Source organism: Poeciliopsis prolifica, unplaced genomic scaffold (assembly GCF_027474105.1).
Source record: "Poeciliopsis prolifica strain line A6 unplaced genomic scaffold, Auburn_PproV2 SCAFFOLD010, whole genome shotgun sequence".
In the NCBI taxonomy this organism is placed as follows: domain Eukaryota; kingdom Metazoa; phylum Chordata; class Actinopteri; order Cyprinodontiformes; family Poeciliidae; genus Poeciliopsis; species Poeciliopsis prolifica.
Genome location: NW_026562385.1, coordinates 604,073 through 620,919, shown reverse-complemented (window position 1 = coordinate 620,919; position 16,847 = coordinate 604,073). Strand labels below are relative to the sequence as shown.

The 16,847-nt window shown below is 39.2% G+C and overlaps 1 protein-coding gene across 1 annotated transcript; it reads right to left on the bottom strand.

Annotated features, from left to right (window-relative positions):
- Positions 1-5,501: 5,501 nt before the first annotated feature.
- Positions 5,502-15,391, bottom strand: LOC129363231 (myosin heavy chain, fast skeletal muscle-like). The gene is given in 41 exon segments (XM_055035200.1): positions 5,502-5,633; positions 5,834-5,965; positions 6,082-6,177; positions 6,307-6,347; positions 6,350-6,410; positions 6,499-6,669; positions 6,758-6,883; positions 6,972-7,175; positions 7,261-7,569; positions 7,684-7,808; positions 7,987-8,152; positions 8,228-8,411; positions 8,495-8,691; positions 8,772-8,890; positions 8,967-9,093; positions 9,179-9,568; positions 9,651-9,741; positions 9,826-9,971; positions 10,070-10,197; positions 10,200-10,245; positions 10,355-10,597; positions 10,825-11,080; positions 11,176-11,312; positions 11,400-11,523; positions 11,610-11,727; positions 11,830-11,917; positions 11,995-12,071; positions 12,316-12,622; positions 12,729-12,899; positions 12,980-13,129; positions 13,205-13,323; positions 13,413-13,551; positions 13,630-13,733; positions 13,822-13,920; positions 14,020-14,083; positions 14,170-14,262; positions 14,344-14,461; positions 14,551-14,578; positions 14,687-14,843; positions 14,924-15,067; positions 15,168-15,391. Coding segments are annotated over 41 exon segments (5,817 nt in total). The 5' UTR covers positions 15,372-15,391; the 3' UTR covers positions 5,502-5,615.
- Between the last annotated feature and the right edge of the window lie 1,456 nt (positions 15,392-16,847).

The window sequence follows — 16,847 nt, the reverse complement described above, 5'->3', positions numbered from 1 at the left end:
TAACCTCACATTCTTTTAGAGCAGTAGCTTCTTCTTTTGTCTGGCATCCGCTTAGTCACCTTTCATGTAAATTTTGCTTCTCTGTGGGCAGGGGCACTGTTTACAACTTCAGCTTTGCTTGTTTCTGGGATGTTCGTGAACAACCAATTGACTTTCATCCACAGGGACAGTTTGTCGCATGTGCCTGTGTATATTCCTAGTCATGTGAGTCATGTCTTCTACAACAGGCTTTAATCAAGGACATCCAGGAATTTGATAACGTTTTCTTGAAGCTGTTTCAACACTTATAGTCAATCAATCGTTTTTTTTGCATAACACATTTCAGCTGTACAAAACTGCCATGTTCAAGTACTTTCAACATGGCAGTTCAAAGTATTTTACATTGTTTAAATATTCAAAAGCATCATAGAGTCAACAGTGGAGTCAGCAGTGAGGTTGTGTATGCTGTCCAGTGCCACAAAATTTTCACTGTCTTCTACATAGGTGAAACCAAATAACTTCACTAACACATGGTACAGCATAGAAGAATCAGTAGCCTGGGCAAGATTCAGCTGTACATTTGCACCTCAAGAAGAAATCACACCTTTGTTGACAATGATGTCCATCTGTCTGGACAGAGATGGTTGAAAAGAGAGATGAAGGAAGCCATCTTTGTCAAAAGGCAAAAACAACACTGAAAGAAAGAGTTGGAGTTTTCAGCATTCAAGCATCTGCAACCCTGTTTTGAAACTTATTCCAACTAATGACTTATTCCCTTTCGACCCTTTCAGGAGTCTTTGTGAATTTTGTAATTCGCAGTTGAGCAGCTGCTCAACTGCGAATGATGTCCCGTCCTCCTCGGAGCATCAATCAATGACTTGCTCGTCCTTCACCTGGCTCCTTTGGGTCTCTTGCTTGGTGTGGGTTGTGTGTTTGGACACTTGGTTGTGGTGGGCTTCATTAAAAACTTAGTGAAATTCTGGATGGTTGTTGGAGTTTGGTTATATTGTTAAAACTTAGACACAGTTGTGTTTTCCACCAGCAAAATTTTCCATGGCTTGCTTGAATAAGTTTCACTAGATCAGTATTCATGTCGATTTTGACAATGACAGGCCTTTAAATAAACTTTAATTGAAGCTCTGTTTAAAATCACCTATCTTTGTTCAAATTTTTGGGGGAGGTACAGACTAATTATTCTTCTAAGTTCAAAAGCTGTAAGAAATATGTTCTCTCAAATTAAGTAATTATGTAATTTAATCCAAGCAAAATGTAGGAAACAGACAAGCTTGTTGAATGCACCAAACAATAAGCATACAAAACAAATCCTCAAATTAAAGTTGATTACTTTTGCGTTGCATAAAATAATTACATGATTTCCCAGAGAAATCCTGTAATTGTTGGGGTGCCAAGGCGTCCACCAGCAGCACGCCGTGTTTGCATCCATCCATCCATTATCATGCATCCTTGTCCCAGGTGGGTTCAGGAGGTTGCTGGTGCCTATCTCCAGGCAGAGTATACCCTGGACAGGTCGCCTGTGCCCGCCGTGTTTTTGTGTTTAAAATGGTGACAGGAAATGTAGGAATATTACTGGTTATTTATATGTTATTGGAAGATGTTGTCAACAATGCTTAACTAGGCAACTATACTGCTGAAAACAACAAACCAAAAAAATATAATTAAAATAAAATATATATATATTTTTTACTTCTGTTAAGTCTTAACTAGGATATCTAAAAACGCTGTATAATACTGATTACATTTAGGGGCAACTCAGGAGCCACTTGAACCCCCCAGACATTCAGGGGCCCCCCATAAACCTTACATTTTAACATAAACCATAGAGCCAGAATTTTAACACTTTTTTGTTTACTGAGAGTGACAGTGACATTAGTTTTAATTTAATGGTTTCAAGATGGATCATTTAAAAAGATTTAAAAATTTTTAACATTTAAACTTAAGATTTTAAGGAGCTAGTAGGTTTACTTTGTAAAAATGCGAAGAACATCTTCATAGTCACATTGGAGGCAGGCCACTAGGCTTATGATACACTGGGGGGAACCCTGAATTATCTTCTCTATCTCCTGTTACTGTAAGTACAGCATTTAGTCTCTGTAACCAGCTCCCAAACAGATACCATCTCTAAAAAATATTTTTTTTAAAATAACTGATTTCATATTGTTCTATGTATGTTTCACCCGGCCTCGCAATTTCAAACATTTAAATGTATTATGCAAGTTTAGAACAGAGGTAGTGTTTTCCAATGATCATTTATATTTAAAAGTCAATTAAGGTTAGAATGTCAAAACCACATGTGATTGATTCATCAAACATTCTTTCCCTTTATGAGATTTATTTTAATGCGTACAATTTTTTTTTTTACTTTGTGGTTGTGATATACATTTTCAGAAGTTAGATGTATATCACAACCAAAATAAAAAAACATAAAACACAAACTACTACCAATAAGTAAAGTTTAGGACATTCTAAAATTTTTGTTATTTAGGGAATTATCACAAATTTTGGAGAAGAATGCAAGTTACAGATCTTATGCCTTTGTAAGCTAAGTAGTACATACAGAAATGTGTATCTTAATTACTTTCTTCAAATCAGTTTATGGTCAGCTGTTCACAAAAATGGAAACGCATCCATCACTAAATCTCTGCCTAGCATGGGAAAGTGGGGAGCTGTGGGGGAGATATCATATTTTATTGGCCAGCTTTATAATTTATTTGATGACTGCTCACATTTTCAGAGGGGGAGACGCAAGAGCAGCACAATTCGAAATAGGACGGCATCTGCGACATTTGCCTTGTGTCAAGGTGCAAAACAGATGACAGACGCATTTTGAGTACTTATAAGGCGGACCTTGTGAACGATGACTGATTTACTCACTCATTTTGAGTGTCTGTACAGCTACATATTCAGTTTTACTATTTGGTAGATGAAGGGATACAGGGCAGCAAGTGAATAGTAAATATCTTCCAGATACAGTAAGTCTTTGAAGAAACCTTTACATATTTGAAAATTGGATTTGCTCTTGTTTCGATGTAAATTCTTTTTGGAAGAGGCCTGCTTCACAATATCTGTAGAACTGCAATTATTGCAGTTTTACAGTTATTGCAGTTTTTTCATTAAGTTTTCATCCAAAACTTAATGAAACTGTTTTGAATGTATTTTCTGCTAAGATGTAACAGAAAATACATTCTGCTACAAAGAGAACAAAATGTTCTTAATAAAAAAAAAACAAAATGAGGATGATCCCATTCACATTAAAGAAAAATGTTCCTTTAAAAAGTTTATATATTACTTGTTAGAGTCTGTGCAGTTGCCTAAATTCACTGACTGCAAAACACAGAACTACTTTAGATATTCTAGCTCCAGTTTTATCTTGTGCATGGCAGTTGCAGAGTATCAGGTTTATGTTTCTCTTTAAATTACTAAGTTTACAGCTTGCCAGAAAATCAAGGTTGCCAAAATGCATGACTTAAGAAATTCCTTTCGTATTGTAATGAAACTTGGTTTATCAATGTATTAAAAAACTGTAAGAAAACACTTTTCTTGTCCTTTTATTTAAAACACAGATGTTGCTTTGCTTGTATTATTTTATAATATTTGGGGCCTGCCATGCAAAGCCTTAAGACTCCTTTCTGGCTCATGCCTATTTTAGTGAAAATGGCTGCCTCAAACTGATAGAATTATGTCTCCCCCTGTCTGACCCACAGCTGGCAGAGGATCCATAACCATAGAAAACGGAACACAGCAGGTCCAGCTGATTAGAACTACAAAAACGCATCACTGTAGTTCTAACTATGGCAGAACTCTGAGGAAGGAGCTGGCCTTTACAACTACTTGTGTTTTGGGGATTTTATAACTGATTTTAACCAACCATTGTTACACATGGAATTAGTGTGGCAATTTTAAATTAAGCTTTGAAACATTTTCAAAATAAAAGCCTTGACAATTTTTCCATCAATGAAGTGCTCTTTTGACCATCATATGTCTGATTTCACCCAATCACTGTTACACATGGGATTAGATTGGCCATTTAAATTGAAGCTCAATGAAAATTTCAAAATAAAAGTCTTAAGATTCGTCTGTGGTGTTGAAATAATATTTTAAATTAGCACAATACTGCACAGGATAGTTTTGATACATATGAAATATACCATAGAAAGTTAAAGTACACTCTACGTTCACATAAATTTAGATAAAGATCCAAACTAAAACAACTGCTGACTCTCTGAACTTATATAAATTCTTAGGGAGGATTCTACAGAAAAGACAGGCCTAGAATCTCTTTAGACAGGAAGTCTGTCTGCCAGGCAATTAACAAATTCCTTAGCATGGTTCAAAAGTTCACTAGGATCTTAAAACTTTTTATAAATAATTTTATCTATATTAGAATTAAATATATTTCTTTAAGCATGTTTTCAACTAGTTACTTCTTAGATCCAAACTTAAGGTCATTATTTAGCATTACATTTTGTGCAAGCTTGGTTAAAAAACATCAACTGGTTTCTTGTTGAAGCATTTTGAGGCAGAGATAACGTTCAAGCTGCACGTCATATATCATAGTCTAGACAGACTGGTACGAGAAGAGCTGGGTGTTTCAGTGGGTCTCAGAGGTAATAAAATTAACATTTAAGACAGCCCACACAAAGGAAAAAAACACACCTCCTAATGCATATATTTAAATGAGGAGAATACACATTCGTATAAAATGGTTTGTTTTACAGCAGAAGTCCGAATCTCTTTGTGCTGAGTGAGAGTTTCCCAGAAGATGCATCTTTTGTCTGTTGTTATTTCCCTTTTTACTCAGTTAATTGTTTCTGTTTTGTCATGTCTTGGACTTTTGATAATCTAGGTGAGATGCTTATTGTAACATTCTTCTTGCATTGATTTTCTCTGGATAAAACACTGGATATCTGAAGTCTGATGTCGTATGATTGCTCTTTCTCTCTGCACACGTATACAGACACAAGAATTCGGGACAAAGAAGAATTAATTAACGACCTAAATCAAGTTATTCCTCTTTTTAATTCTTAACACTATCCATGTGCCATTGATGATATTGCAGCTTTCTTTAGCATGGATGCTAATGTTTAGCATCAGAACGCTGGGTCCAAACCGACGGGCACACTTTGGCCCCGGATAAATTTCTTCAAGAATTTTCTAATTGACTTCAATCAAGTCTTTTAGCCTCTGGTTTTGCACTGGGGTTTACAGAAAAGTAGTGTTTGAAATTGTTTTCAAAAGGTATTTAACCAAAAATATCTTTTGAAAATAACCCTCAGTGGACATTGTGTTTACAGTTGATGGGTAAACTGAGACCACTCCAACATTTTTTGAAATTAGTGTTCGATCAAAATACAGTATATTTACTTCAGAAAAAAAGAATGCTGGTTTTAAAAGAACTCTTCTCTGTTGAGTAAACATAATGAGGAAAAATATGTCCTTCTTTGTGGAGAAGTTACTAACTAGTTCTAAAGTTATATTTCAAGAAAAGAAACAAAACCACTGAATGGTATGACATTTTAAAGATATTATTTATTGAAATAGTACATTATATGATGACATTTTACAGCTAGTTCATATTATATGAACCGCATTATAATGTTCCAAAATAGAGGGCGTCTCTATTCAGCGCTGTCAGACTAGAAAAAAAGGAGAAAGAAAATGAATCAGTATAAGATGCAAACATTAAGGAAGTCAGGTTTCTCTGAGAAAGCAAAATAAAATGTTTATCAAATAAAAATAGTTCTGCAAATATTCATTCAATAACAAAGTGTATTACAAAAGGACATAGTCAAAGAGCTTGTGCTCATGGAATCTTTTGTTTGACATGTGATCTCACCTTTCCAGCATCACGGCTCTTGGCTCTGAGCTTGTTGACCTGAGACTCAGCGATGTCAGCACGCTCCTGAGCTTCCTCCATCTCATGCTGGACCTTCCTGAGCCTGGACATGTGGGTGTTGGCCTGCTCCTCCTGAAGGTTTTGAGATACCAATTGGCTTAGTTAATACCAAGCCAAATAATGGCTTGGTAATGTGCTAACTTAAAGGGGGGATTGTTTGGTGGCAGACAATCAGTCATTTCTCTTACCGCCTCCTCAGCCTGTCTCTTGTAAGCCTTCACTTTGAGCTGCAGCTTGTCCACCAGGTCCTGAAGTCGAGTCAGATTCTTTTTGTCCTCCTCAGTCTGTAGGGATGAACCAAATGTTTGCAAAGACTTATTGTAAACAAGACAAATAATATACAGGACAATAGTAAAGTTATTTGGTATTAAAGGTACTTAGTAAGTGTTTAGAAAACAGAATAGAATATTCACCTGGTAAGTCAGCTCCTTAACTCTCCTCTCATATTTGCGACTCCTTTAACAGCATCGGCTCCACGTCTCTGCTCACCTTCAACTTCAGATTCCAGTTCACGAACCTGTTTAAAGATGTTGAATAAGGAAACAATTTAATATTACTAGGCGTTATTGACACCACGTGAATTTACAACAAAAACGTTTTCATACCCTCTGCTCCAGTTTCTGGAGCTGCTTCTTGCCACCCTTCATGGCGAGGTTCTCAGCCTCATCCAGGCGGTGCTGCAGGTCCTTGACTGTGACCTCAAGGTTCTTCTTCATCCTCTCCAGGTGAGCACTGGTGTCCTGCTCCTTCTTCAGCTCTTCAGCCATCATGGCAGCCTGAAGAAATAGTTTGTCACCGGTTTCGGGTTAAAACCAGTTGATAAAAAGGGCTTGAAATTAGATTATTTTTGATATATATACTGACATCCGTGATAGCCTTTTTGGCCTTGTCCTCAGCATTTCTGGCTTCCTGAACAGCATCGTCCACCTCACCCTGAACCTGGACCAGATCAGATTCCAGCTTCTTCTTGGTGTTCAGAAGGCTAGTGTTCTGAAAGTGAATCAGATTGATACGTTGTAGATGTGGGGATCTCAGGACATGGAAAGCGCTGGTTTCTTGTGAATAACTAAAATCCAACCTGAGAGTGCAGCAGTCCAACACGCTCACTGGCATCAACCAACTCCTGCTCAGCCACTTTACGTGATCTTTCTGTCTGTTCCAGAGCAGCTCTCAGCTCCTCAATCTCAGCTACCATCAGACCGTTCCTGCGCTCCACCATGGCCACCTGCTCCTTCATGTCCTCCTGTCCTCTGACAGCATCATCAAGGTGCAGTTGGGCATCCTAACAACAAAAGCAAATGTCGGAGTCAAAAATTTTACCTGATTTACACTCTTCAGTGTAAATTGTGTTTTATCACCAAACTCACCTTGAGTTGTCCCTGGACATTCCTCAGTTGTTTCTGGGCCTCGGCAGCCTGCCTGTTGGCGTGGCTCAGCTGGATCTCCATCTCGTTCAGGTCTCCCTCCATCTTCTTCTTGACTCTCAGGGCATCATTCCTGCTCCTGACCTCAGAATCCAGAGTGCTCTGCATGGAGTCAATCACCCTCTGGCTGTTTCTCTTGATCTGCTCCATTTCTTCATCCTTCTCTGCCAGTTTCCGGTCAATCTCGCTCTTGACCTGGTTGAGCTCCAGCTGGACGCGGAGAATCTTAGACTCTTCATGTTCCAGAGTGCCCTTGAAAGATCAAGCATATAATAAGGTTAGATGGTGAAAAAAAAAAGACAGGAGAGTATGCTTAGGGCTCATGTATGATATAAATTGCTGTTCACTTGTGGAGAAATATTTTACCTCGGCTTCTTCCAGTGCAGCCTGAATTTCAGACTTCTCAGTCTCCACAGTCTTTTTAGCCTTCTCCAGCTCATGGATGCTCTTACCAGTCTCACCGATCTGTTCAGTCAGATCTGAGATCTCCTCTGCAATGAAAAGTTAATAAATGAATGAAGCTATAATAGAAATCTGCCAAATATAAACCTGAAGAAATTTCAGAATTACAAATTCTTTCGCCTTTTATTGAAGCTGAAGCAAAAAAAGGATCTGTCTCTCAGTAATTTTGGAGTTGCTCAACTCTTTGAATAATTAGGGAATACATACGCTGCAGGTTCTTGTTCTCTCTCTTCATGGTCTCCAATTGGTCCAGAGCCTCTTCATAGGAGTTCTTCATCTTGAACAGCTCAGTGCTCAGGGAGCGGGCCTCCTTTTGGGCTCCTTCCAGCTCAGCCTGGCTCTCCTCATACTTCTGCTTCCATTCTGCCAGAACCTGGAAATGTGAGAATCATTAAAAATGTTTTTTATCTGTATTAATCAGCTTTTGGTTTTTGAAAAATGTCTGTACCTTGTCAAAGTTCCTCTGCTTCTTGTCAAGGTTGGCAGCCAGAGAATTAGCTCTCTCCACATCTGTCATGAGGTCTTCCACCTCACCTTGGAGCCTCTGCTTGGTCTTCTCCAAAGAGGCACACTTGGAGTTCACAGCCTCAATGGATTCCTCAGCCTCCTGCAAGCGCTGGGCAAGCTTTTTCCTGGAGTGCATAGTTGTTTCGATTGGTAGAAATGCATAATAGAAATTTCACATAATTAAATTGAGATATTCATTATGACTCACTTGGCCTCCTCCAGCTCCTCAGTACGTTGGATGGCATCAGTCTCATATTTGGACCTCCACTGAGCCACCTCACTGTTGGCCTTAGACATGCCTCTCTGCAGCTCAGCCTTGGCCTCCTGCTCCTCCTCAAACTGCTCTCTGAGCAGATCACAGTCATGGCGGGCTGACTGAACTGCATGGGCCAGGGCATTCTTGGCCTGGAAATCACAAAGTTGTTAGTAGAATGATTTGTCTACTGACCTCATCATTCATAGCAAAAGAAAATATAGACAGTCACCTTCACTTCCTCCTCAATGTGTCTCTTGAGCTCCTCAATCTGCTGAGTGAAAGCCTGCTTGCCTCTTGTCAGCTGAGAAACAAGAGCTTCTTTCTCCTCAAGTTGGCGAGAAAATTCACCTGTAAAAGTCATAAATACATTATTGTTGAAAATTGTGAATCAATGTAGAACACTGGTTTAAGTTCAGTAAATTACCATTTTCTGTCTGGAGTCTTGCTTTCTGTGCATTAATGTCATTCAGCTGGCGAACATTCTCATCATTTTTAGATTTGATTTCACTAAGTTGGTCCTCAAGAGTTCTGCACATTTTCTCCAAGTTGCCCTGAAACCATAAGTAATATATGTAAAACATAGTTATGAACCACAATTTGTATTTGATTGTTGTAAAACATGTACTATCCACTCACCTTGGCTTTGGCAACAGCCTCCATGTTGCTGGACAGGTCATCAATCTCCATCTTGTACTCACTCTTCTCCTTCTCCAGCTTCTGCTTGACGCGCTGCAGGTTGTCGATCTGCTCTCCCAGCTCAGCAACGCTGTCGGCCTGCTTCTTGCGGAGAGCTGCTGCGGTGGATTCATGCTGCAGCGTGGACTCTTCAAGGTCACGACGCAGCTTCTGGAACTCAGCCTCACGCTTCTTGTTCATCTCAATCTGAGCAGCTGTGGCTCCACCAGCCTCCTCAAGCCTCTCACTGATCTCCTCCAGCTCCCTGGAGAGGTCAGCTCTCTGCTTCTCTACCTTAGCCCTAGCAGCCCTCTCAGCCTCAATCTCCTCTTCCAGCTCCTCAATGCGAGCCTAGAAATCAAATGCATTGAAGTTGTCACTCAAGATCACTCTGCAAAACAGTATAAAAAAATTCTGCCAAGGGCATTATTACCTGAAGTTCCTTGATCTTCTTCTGAAGCTGAGCTCCAAGGGACTGTTCATCCTCAATCTTGCTGAGAAGCTGGCTGATTTCAAAGTCCTTCCTGGATTTCAAAATGCAGTGTTGAGCTCAATTATCTGACTTGACACAAACACATGTTGGAAAACAAAAGATAGTCTGCACTCACTTCTTGATTTTCTCCTCAGATTGCTGCTTGTCATTCTCCAGATCCATGATGGACTCCTGGGCCAGTTTCAGATCTCCTTCAAGCTTTCTCTTGGCTCTCTCAAGGTCCATACGGAGCTTCTTCTCTTGCTCCAATGAGCCCTCAAGCTGTTGCATAGTAGGTACATTCAATCACAGTAATTAATGTAAAGATTGCATTGTTGGCTTTATGCCTAATTAGGAAGACAAATAAACCGTTTTCTTACATCGTCCACTTGCTGTTCCAGCTTTGTCTTGGCCTTGGTCAGAGTGTTGACTTTGTCTTCCTCTGCCTGGAGATCATCCAGTGTTTGCTGATGGGCCTCTTGGAGGGCTTTCTTCTCCTTGGTCAGTTGGCAATGGCCTCATCCTGAGTTGCCATTTCCTCTGTCAGGTTTTTCACCTGTCGGTGTTGAAATACCCAATTTTAACTGAAGTATAAGCATGTAGATGTCATAAATTCTGTGGATTGATGTATTAAATTCTGATAATGGTGTTTCAGTGATGTGAACCTTGTTTTCAGTGGCATGTTTCTCCTTCTCCACTTTAGCCAAGGTGAGCTCTAAGTCATCGATGTCCTTCTTCAGCTCGGAGCATTCATCCTCCAGCTTCCTCTTCTTGGCGGTCAGCTCAGCATTGATTTCCTCTTCATCCTCCAGTCTCTCACTTGTCTCCTTGAGTTTGGCCTCAAGCTGGATCTTGCTCTTAATCAAGCCTTCGCATCTTTCCTCAGCATCTGAGAGATTCTCAACTTCCTATGATTGAGAATAAGTCAACAAATGTGAATGTTCTCCTTTCACATGAACAGGTCTTTAATAATAGAATCCATGATAAAACAATATCTGGTCATTATTGTCACAAATCTAATGTTCATAGCCTCAGTCTCAAAACATAACCCCACTCTTGTTTTAAGTACATAGAGTAACAAGAGAACTTTATGGTTTAATAATCACAATTGAATAAAACAAATCTTCCTACTTACAGCAGCCACTTGAAGCTGCAAGTCATTCTTCTCCTGGAGCATTGAGACCATTTTTTCCTCCAGCTCCTTCTTTTTGGCCAAAGCAGCAGCCAGGTCTGTCTTCATCTTATCATAATTCTCCTTCATATTCTGCAACTCTTTCTCAGTCTCAGCACTCTTCAGAAGAGGCTTGATCTTAAAATACAGGTTCATCCATGGCCAGTTCTTCACATTCATGAAAGAACGGATGTTGTATTGGATGGTGTAGATAGACTCTCTAAGAGAAAAGCCCAACAATCAAAGATAAATGTTTTCTCCACCTTGAGACATAAGTATGTCAAGTAATCTCTGGCATAATAGAGGTAATCCCACCTCCTCTCCATCATTTTCACAAACTCCTTCCTCATGACATATCCTCTGCAGAGAGCCTGAGTCATGGTAACCAGCTCAGCCAGTTTCTCATCTCTCATCTCCTCAAGAGTCCCCAGAAGACCAGCTTTGAAGAACACCTATAATAGCAAAACGTTTGCAAGATAAAACACATGGATGCAAAGAATTGTTCCCAGCAATATCATTAATGTCTTTTTCCAAAATACCTTTGTGTGTCCAAACTTGTACTGAGTGTGGTCCACATCAATGGAGCCCAGCAGCTTCTCTGAAGCCTTCTTGTTGTCAATAAACTGTCCCTCAGGGATAACACTTGCATTCAGGACTTTGTATCTAAGGAAGAAAAATTTGGATTTTGCCTTTTTCCATCTTCACATCTGAAAACATGTGTTTACATTCAGAAAGACAGCAGCATCCACCTCTGCTTGAAGTCACCGTAGAGGATTCTGCTGGGGAAGCCCTTTCTGCAGATTCTGATGCCCTCCAGCACACCGTTACACCTCAGCTGGTGGATGACCAAGAAGTTCTCCATAAGACCTTAGGGTTGAAAATATATTTAGTGAAAAATAAGTCAACAGTGTCTCCTAACAATATCATGTAAAATTTCTTAATGTAAATTTCTAAGACTAAGCTACTTACCAGGAGTCTTTGACTCATTGGGAATCAGGCAACGCACAAAGTGAGGATGAGTGCTCCTCAAGTTGGTCATCAGTTTGCCCAAGTTCTCCTGTAGGTCAGCATCATAAAATTATTCCCTAATTGGGTTTAAATCATTTGAGATAGTTCTCAAAAAAATGCCCATACCCTGAAAAGAGCAGATACAGTCTGGAAGGAACCACCCTTCTTCTTGCCACCCTTCTTGCCACCACCACCAGCCTCAGCTGAAGTTATGACAGTGAAAACAGTGATATTAAAACAAGTTTTTCTAAGCTCATGATTTCATCTCATTCATTCTTGATATTTTTAAAAGTCATTGTATTTGCACAACTGCAGCTTCACTGAACAACAAGCTTTATAAAAATGTGTGCTATAATTTTTTCAGATCATTCTTTGTATATTCAGGGTCATTCTCAGGTGGCACATTACTCTACTTAAATTAGGTTTATCTGTTTTACTGGCACATACCCTCAGCTCCAGCATGAGCTGCATACAGGAAGCACAGCAACTTGTTTGCAGACTTCTGGTAGAGCTGAACCACTGAATCGTTCAGTGGGTCCTTGTTCTTGTCCAGCCAGCCAGTGATGTTGTAGTCCACTGTACCAGCGTAGTGAACCAGGGCGAAGTGAGCCTCAGCTTTGCCCTTTCCAGGTTTGGGTTTCTCAAAGGCCCTGTTCTTGCCAAGATGCTGATCAATCAGCTTGTTCTTGAAAGTTGTATCAGAGGCTTTTGGGAACATGCACTCCTCTTCAAGGATGGAGAAGATGCCCAATGGCTGTGAATAATTACCGATTTAAATTACAACTCATATTTGAAATGAGGTATCATGTACTTAAAATCATGGATGTTATCAGTTTAAGCTGAGTAATACAGCGACTTACCTTTTCAATAAGCTCAATGCAGGCAGCCAAGTCCATACCAAAGTCAATGAACTCCCACTCAATGCCTTCCTTCTTGTACTCCTCTTGCTCCAGGACAAACATGTGGTGGTTGAAAAACTGTTGCAGTTTCTCATTGGTGAAGTTGATGCAGAGCTGCTCCAAGCTGTTGAACTGTAATTATTGATAGTTGTTTATCTTCCTTTGGAATAAAAAATGGTTCACATGACCTTTCTGTGTTTTTCTTTACTCACATCAAAGATTTCAAAGCCAGCAATGTCCAAGACTCCAATGAAGAAGGCTCTCGCCTGCTTTGTGTCCAACATCTCATTGATACGGATGACCATCCACAGGAACATTTTCTCATAGATAGACTTGCACAGAGCGCTGACAGCATTGTTCACCTATAAGAATAATTTGTCACTTTTATGTAATAAACAAGCTAACATCTGTTTAACATAACAACCGTTATACATTACCTGTGGGACGGTCTGACCTTTGGTGACCATCTCATTTCCGACTTTGACTCTTGGGTAGCACAGAGCCTTCAGCATATCAGCTGAGTTCAGACCCAGGAGGTAGGCGATTTTATCAGCCACTTTTGGAAAGAAACAAAAGACATTTCAACCTACTCTATATAATTTTTGTGTCTCTACAGAATGAGATTGGTGACATTTTCCAAATTACCCTCAGTGCCATCTGGTTCAGCCTGCTCCTCACGCTGCTTCTGCTTGAACTTCATGTTGCCATGATGCATCACAGCACCAGTGAGCTTGTAGATGTTAAACTTCTCATCAGCATTGAAGCCCAAGATGTCAATAGCAGTCTATGTAGAGAAAAAAAGGTTTAAGTGCACAACACACGTTTTAAGAATTTTTTTTTTTAAACTCAAATATTCTTTTACATCTGTGGCAATGAACTCCTCCACATCATTGATACTCTTGACTGTGATTTCACCTTGGCTGACCATTGGGAAATCATAGGGGTTGGTGGTGATCAGCAGAGCATCTGAAACAATTTAAACAAATCATTGTAGCTTCTTTGTCTTAAAAGTTGCTCTTTTCTACATTTAATTTTCAAGTATTTGATCATTTACCAATGAGCTCAGGCTTGTGGCCTGTCATGAGCTGATAGAAGATATGGTAGCTCCTCTCAGCAGACAGCTGGAAGGTGACACGGGACTTCTCCAGCAGATCTAAGAATCAGACGTAAGCACTTTGATAAGGAAATCATGGTACAGATAACAAATTAATAATAGATAATATTGATTACATCATGTTTATGTTTTCCTTACATGTCTCAATGTCAGCTGAAGCCAGCTTTCCACTTGTACCAAAGTGGATCCTGATGAATTTACCCTAAGCAAAATTAATATTATGTGTTACACTCTATAGTGAATCAAGCATTAACTATTAATGGACATTTAAACGTTGTCTTAACTTACAAAACGGGAAGAGTTGTCATTCCTCACAGTCTTGGCATTACCATAAGCCTCTAGCAGAGGGTTAGCAGCAACAATTTGGTCTTCAAGAGATCCCTGCACATTGACCGTTGTTGCACTATGTAACTAATTATAAGCTGTTTAAAAAAAAAACAAAAAAAAAAAACGCATAGTCACCTGGATTTTTCCAGCAGCCTGCTGCGCTTGGTCCTTTTTGCCACCAAGAGCTGCAATTGTTGCAAAGTACTGGATGACACGTTTGGTGTTGACAGTCTTGCCAGCACCGGATTCTCCGCTGAGGTACAAGAGACACATTTTGACTTATCAAATTTATTTTTGTACATTTTGTAAAAGAATGACCAATTGAGTTTGTTCAGTACTCACGTAATCAGGATAGACTGGTTCTCACGATCTGGAATGTATACCATAATACTTTAGTTGCTGCACAAAGTTCATGTCAATGTGAATATGTTCTTTCTTTCCATTTCTTTTTTGGAAAACACTTGTGTCTTTCATTTACCTGTGAGCATGAACTGATAGGCATTGTCAGAGATGGAGAAGATGTGAGGTGGAGCCTCAATCCTCTTCTTGCCTCTGTATCCTGCTACAACAATGGCATCATACACAGGAAGCCACTTGTAGGGATTCACGACCACACAGAACAACCCGGAGTAGGTCTGTTACAGAAGAACATTTCAATAAATACACAGATATGATTTCTCCTATTAAGTTCTTTGAAATGCAGCTGAGAACTTACGTAGATCATCCAGGATGCATAACGCTCTTTGAGGTTATACAACACACAAGGCTCGTTGAGGTGGGTCATCATGGCCATGTCCTCAATTTTGTCGAACTTTGGAGGATTTCTGGGGTGGATATCATCCTCTTTGACTGTTAGAGTCTGAAACAAAATATGTACTGTCACAAATGTGTTTGAAAAATAATTTTTAGAAAGAATTAGAAAATGACAAAATTAAAAAATGGAACAAAACTTTACTCACCTTCCCTGAGTCTGTCTCAACAGTGGCTTTGCCACCCTCCCTTTTCACAAGTTTTCCCTTGAGATACATCTCATCAGCATCCGCCACGAAGAAAGCTGTTTTAGCATCAAATGGAGCGGTCTGAGCCTCAATCCTCTCCTTTTCTGACTTCCGGAGGTAAATGGCCGCCGGGCCATAGGCCTCCATCTCCGCATCGGTGCTCATGGTTACAGTATTTGTGGAGCCTAAACATATGAAGCTTTTTAATGCAGCCACATAGTATTTTTGTGGGCTACACTAGAGGAGAATAGAATTCTGAGGAAATGTCATTGGGCTGATGCATATTTAAACATTACTTGACTGTTAAATCATGGGAAAATTCAACATGACAATCTCTTATAACAGAAAATAATGTAATTATGAATGCACTTACCTGTGACAGCTGCCTATCAGTTCCAGCTGAAGTCTGGAGCTCCCTCATTTATAGTGGGTGGGAGTGTCTAGTCAGCAGTTGCCACTCGCCGAGTTTGGTCATGATCTCTAATCATCCTGTGGCTTATTTTGAGGTGGATATGGTTCCAGAAATTATACGTAGCTTCCTCTTAACTTCAGCTTTAAAACTAGTTCTCTGTCTTGTCATATACTTAAATTTTTATGGGATGACAAAAATTAATGGGAGGGAAAAAAACAAAAAGAGGAGCTAAAACAGAATTAAAAATACATTATACAATAAATGGATTTTAGTATACCAAAGGCTTGAAAGATTTCTTGCAGCATGTTGTGTAAATATTGTGAGAAAATCATGCCAATGCTCATGCATCAGTGACTAAAATTAAGAGCCACATATGCCACAAATGTTTTCATGCATATTGTCCACTACTGCCTCCACATGAGGAAACAGAAGTCCTGACGAAATAAAATAATTCTCTGAATAGTCCAGAAGAAAGTTTATTACATAATTATTTTGCAGAAAATGTATATGATCATTTAAATATATTTTTGCACAATTGTGAACGCCTTTTGATTTGATTTTGGAAAGATATCCAAGTTTGGCTGGTATTTGGTTTCACATTAATCTTTGGCTTGCTGCAAAACTGTGTTTTTAATTTAAGAAAAAGTAATGTTTTTTAAAAATACATCCATAAATTATTATATTTAAACATGTTTTATAGCTGCAATTGTATGAGCAAGCTTTGAACTAAGAGCAGAGCAACATTATCTCTTACTGGATTAAATATTGATTAAAGCTGTGACGTCAATGCTAGTGCCATTTTAAGTACAAGCTGTCACCAAAATATTTCAAAGATGAATATGATGTGTGCATGTGTAAGGTAAATCACCTTGAGAAATTTTTAAAAAATATATTCTACCTTAGAGATACAAACAAGTTGAAATATCAAATTGAAATAAAATCACTTTATTAATAGGCATGACTTCACATCAATGTTTTTTATGGCTCATTTCAGACATGTACATGACGCTTAAGCTTGGAAATGTCGCCAAAAGACTTCTAGTCTCAAGTTACCGGTTGCTGGGGCATCTTAAATTCCTGTAATAAATCTATATATGAGGTCTTCTCAGTAAAAGTTTAGCTGTTGCCAATTATTGCCCTACAAGGAGATGAAAACAGATGGCCTTTTGCCCAACATCTTGCTCAAAATAAGTTCTACCCTAGGGAAAATGAATGTTCTCCAGCTGCCT